Raw genomic sequence first — 4716 nt, forward strand, 5'->3', positions numbered from 1 at the left:
TATTACAGAATGATATTTCATCTTAGCATATATATCACATTTTTCTCATCTATCAGCTGGCTGATGGACAGTAGGTCATTTCTTCTTTTGTGTACAACAAAACACATTGCTGTAGACATTTATGCACAAAGTTCTTCATGAATCTCTGTTTTTATTTCCCTTAGTACATGCAGTGTAATTGTTGGTTCATATAACTGTATTTAATCATTTGAGGATTTGCCTGATTGCTTTTCCAAAGCCTGATTGCTTTTCCAAAGCTGGGCCATTTACATTCTAAGCAGCAAACATGTGAGTATCTCAACTTGTCATGATTTGTCTTGTTGTTATACCCATACTAGTGGGTGTGAAGTTCTATTTTGTGATTTTCATTAGCATTTTCCTTTGCATCTTCTCAGGAGCTTATTGGATGTTTGGATACCTTCTTTAGCAAAATATTTTCCCATTTTTAACTTAGGTTATTCTTTTTATTGAGTTGCAATAGTTTATGATATATTCTAGGTACATATTGATTACCAGGTATATGACTCACCAAAATCAGTCTCCGGATTATTTTTTCAATTTTGTTAAGTTGTCTTTTGAAACACAAAAAGCTTTAACTTTTTGCCTCCGGGTTATATCTGTGTATTCTTGTACTGTATGTGCTTTGGGTCTTCTATGTAAGAACAGATTTAATGAAATAAGTTCACAAAGAATTAATTCCTATTTTTTTAAGAGTTTTAGAGTTAATATAACTCTTACATTTGGGTTCAAATCCATTCTGAATGAGTTGGTCTTTGACACGAGCCCATAATCCAGTTTATAGCATCATTTGCTATAAAGACTGTTCTTTCTTCTTAATCCTAGCAATGATATCCCCCTGGTCCTTTTTTATATCTCTTCCTTTCTGGTGTTTACTGTTCTGAACATTCTCCACTGCTATAACTGAATACATGAGACTGAGTGATTAATAAAAGACAGTGATTTATTTCTTACATTTTTGGAGGCTGGGAACTCCAGTAGCAAGCTGCCTACATCTGGTGAGAGGCCTTCTGCTCTATTATCCCATGGGAGGACGTGGAAGGGCAAGAGAACATAAAAGAGCAAGAGGAGGCTGAACTCAGTTTTCTTACTCCTGCAATAACAGCATCATAGGAATGCACTGATGACAGCACAGCCCTCACTTCTAATCCCCTCTTATTAAGCTTCAACTCTCAACACTGTTGCACTGGGAATGACCTTTCTAATCCATAAGCTTTGGGGGACACAGTCAAACCACAGTAACTATCTTTTGACTCGACGGTCACCTCTGATTTGTTTGAGTTTTAAACTCAAGTCCTTGTGCCAATCGAGTTCTACTGGGTCCACGTCCTGATACTGCAGTAGAACAGTGTGGGTATGATTGTCTCCAGATAGCAACAACACAAGCCATCCTAATACCAAAGAAAACCTAAGGGCAGATTTTCCCTTTAGTGCCTCTGTGGCACCGTTACTAGGAAGGCAATGAATATTCATTATCTTAGAACACAATTTAGTTGGGTAGTGTTAAGGAAATTTTCATGGGGAAAATATCATAGATGATGATTAGGAGTGGGCATATTGGGATTCCTAACATATTCATTTAGAAAACTTGTGTGGAAGGGAGTAAAAGGTTTCCTTAGTGACATTTTAGACTCTCTAATCTGGCACCTTTGGTCTCCATGGATTCTCAATGAGAAGCTTTACAGCAGACAAATCAGTCTGTTCCTCAAATATGTTCTTCTATTACTTCAGTCACCTTGTTTTCTAAACAATCCTTTTTATGAGTAATTACTACATGCTAAGCTTTCTGCCTGGTAACAAGTCTCTTGTTCATTTCTATAGACTTCATCCTTCCTTAAGATAGAGTTTGAAGTATGTTGATCATCCCTTACCTTGGATTCCCGCCACCTCCCCCCCAAGTCTGTACTTGCTGCTACTTGTCTAGCTGGCATTATGTGTCAGCCCTGGTGTTGGATTGCTGGCTAGCTTTCCCCAGTGCGCTTGTAATCTAGCACTCTGGCTAGGCCCTCACACACTGTGCCTTTAGTGTATGTTTTCTGCATATAATAAAAAGTAATCCTTGCAGCAGCTGTCCTTGAATAACCTGCTTCCTTCGAGGTCCATTAGCAGGGTACTCACAGGACCTGAAAGTTTTTAAATGATCTTGCTGACATCTGAGTTCAACTGCAGATTCTGAAACAAGGTCATGTTGCTAGAGCCAGAGTTCCCTGCAAGGAGCTGGCACACTGCACATCTCACACAATAGGTGAGAAGATTCCAGAGCTCTGAAATCAAGCAGATGCAGATTAGCGTAATTCTTAACGTCAATCAAGTTTCTGCACCATACCATGTGTGTGCTTTCTAGTAATCATAACAGTGGTTTTTCAGAAATAAGAGAGTCGGGATACAACTGCCAACAAGGACACAATGATGGGCTCACCTGGATAAGGACAAGCTACAGGCTGCATCCTGCAGTCCTGTCTATGTGAAAAAACTTTTCATTTCCTGTATGAATGACCTAGGTTGTCCACTTGGCTGGTACATTGTTAAGGGGCACAAACATATCAGATTGCTCTACAGAAAATAGGTAACCTTTGGAATTCCCTTTAGATAATTATTATCAATAAGTTAGCAGAACTGAAACTCATTGGAGGGCTCATTAGGAATTACATAAATGTTCATAAATCAGAGACTGTCACTCTGCTAAGCACTAATTTTAAATGAAAACTAGCTCTGGGTTTTTATAAAAACTACACCCAAAATGTTCATCAGAGGAAAAAAAAAAACACTGCCTTTCTCCCATATTTCTGTTTGCTTACTTTTAAAGCTGATCAAGCTTTTTCTTTTTCTTGCTGTAGTTAGCCTTTTGCTTTGTTTCAGACTTATTTATAGGCATCCAGAGGAAGACTGTTTCACCCCAAGAGATCGTGGGGGTCGCCAGGAAGAAGTGAAAACTGCCAGCGATGATAACCTTGTTAAGGCCACTTATTTTCTTACTTTTAACAGATTGTATTTTTAAATTATGACTATACTGAGACTGATGTATTGATGTTCGAGTCCTGAGGCATTCCACGAACACTAAGAATATACATTTTCTTTGTTCTAATCTCAGCCTCTGAGTAAAGACCAGTGGACTGGGCTCTTCATAAATATGTATGGACGCCCGGTTGGGTACTAACGTGGGGCTGCGCTGATTAGCAAGTGCTAGTGCGGAAGCAGAGGAAACACTACAAAAGGCGAAAAGATGCTATTAGCAGCAGGCACCCCTCCCTCCCTCCTTTCCTCCCTTCCTCCCTCCCCCCTCATCTCTCCTTTTCGCTTCTAAAGGGTCCTCGGGGGAAGAGCACAGGAAGGAAGAAGCGAATTAGTTTTACCTGGTTTACTCCTTCCTTGCCAGTTAGACCCTAACACAAAGCCTCCATCCTAACTCGAGGGTGAAATCGGGAATAGAAATATATTGCACTTGTTTAGCATAGATTTCTCTACACAAAACGGAAAGTAATGAGGCTATGCTGTCTCTAGGATATAAAGGACTAGAAAGTAACATCTTCATGAGTTTCATACTAGAGCCTCAGCTTCCCTTTGAAGATAAACTACTGCATCGAACTTTCAGCAGCAGAAACCCCGAACAAGAGAACTGCTTAGCTAACCACGTGGGCCAGCAGTAGGTTCTGTCGCAATTTCAGAGCCTTAGCAAGCTGCAGAGGATGAACTGGCGGAAGGTACCGGCTCACAGCCAGGCTGACCCGCAAGAAGACCATCGGCTCCCCAGTCTCGGCTCTCGCAGCCTGTTGCTCGTGGACTAAGCGAGGGGTCAAGTGCAGCTCAGGCCAGGAGTCCAGTTGGGGGTTCAGAAAGGTTAGGATTCCACCCAGGCTGCGACGCCGACCACGTACCGTCTCAGATCCCTAGTCCCAGCCAGCCCACTTCGACCCAACACCAAGTCCCTAGGACAGGCGGCTCTATCGCCTTGGGGAGCCAGCGGGTGCTGGGAGCAGGATATCCGATCGTGCAGAAAACAAGGCACCCCTTCCAGTTGGATCGAGACTTGGAACAGTGAAACTGTCCAGGTGGAGGGCGGAGGAGAGCGAACGCGGTGGGGAGGAGCCAGGGCGCTCAGAGATGCCCCTGTCGGTGGATGGTACGGCCCGAGGAAGGCGGGGCCCGGAGGCCCTGCGCATCTGTTCCCGGCCGGCTCCCGCTGCCGAGCCCGGCCCAGCCAGCCAGCGAGCGAGCGCCCCGCAGACCCCGCCCCCGGCGCCGGCATCTGGCTCCGCCCCTCCGAGCCGCCCCCTCCGCGACAGCGGGGACAGCTCGGCTGCTCTGCGGACGCCGCCACCTCCGCCGCCTCTACACCCTCCCGCGGTGTGCCCAGGCCGCTCCTGGCGGCGACGCTGCCCTGGGTGGACGGCGGGCCCGGGCGGCAGCTGAGCTCCGGGTGCGGCGGCGCCAGCTCTCCGGCCCGCTCGGCGCCGTGACAGGTGCAGGGTCCCCGCCGGAGACCCACCTGCGGCCGCCGTCGCGATGCCCACGATGCGGAGGACAGTGTCGGAGATCCGCTCTCGCGCGGAGGGTGAGTGGCGGTCGCAGCCGGGCTGTGCGCCGAGCGCGCGTGGGGGCGGCTCTGTGCAGCCTGGGGTCGGCGAGTGTGTGTGTGTGTGTGTGTGTGTGTGTGTGTGTGTGTGTGTGTGTGTGTGTGTGTGGGGGGGGGGGGGCGGG

At 46.4% G+C, this 4716-nt stretch overlaps 1 protein-coding gene across 3 annotated transcripts in view; it reads left to right on the forward strand.

Annotated features, from left to right (window-relative positions):
* Positions 1-4300: 4300 nt before the first annotated feature.
* Positions 4301-4716, forward strand: part of Atp8a1 (ATPase phospholipid transporting 8A1) — a 255642-nt gene continuing 255226 nt past the window's right edge. For all 3 annotated transcript variants that reach the window (XM_008827209.3, XM_008827210.3, XM_008827208.3), the window contains exon 1: positions 4301-4570. In XM_008827209.3, coding sequence (XP_008825431.1) covers positions 4522-4570 — 49 coding nt within the window. In that variant the 5' untranslated portion in view covers positions 4301-4521. The remainder of the gene's footprint in view (positions 4571-4716) is intronic.

Source organism: Nannospalax galili, unplaced genomic scaffold (genome assembly GCF_000622305.1).
Source record: "Nannospalax galili isolate Female #2095 unplaced genomic scaffold, S.galili_v1.0 scaffold772, whole genome shotgun sequence".
NCBI classification, from domain to species: Eukaryota; Metazoa; Chordata; class Mammalia; order Rodentia; family Spalacidae; genus Nannospalax; species Nannospalax galili.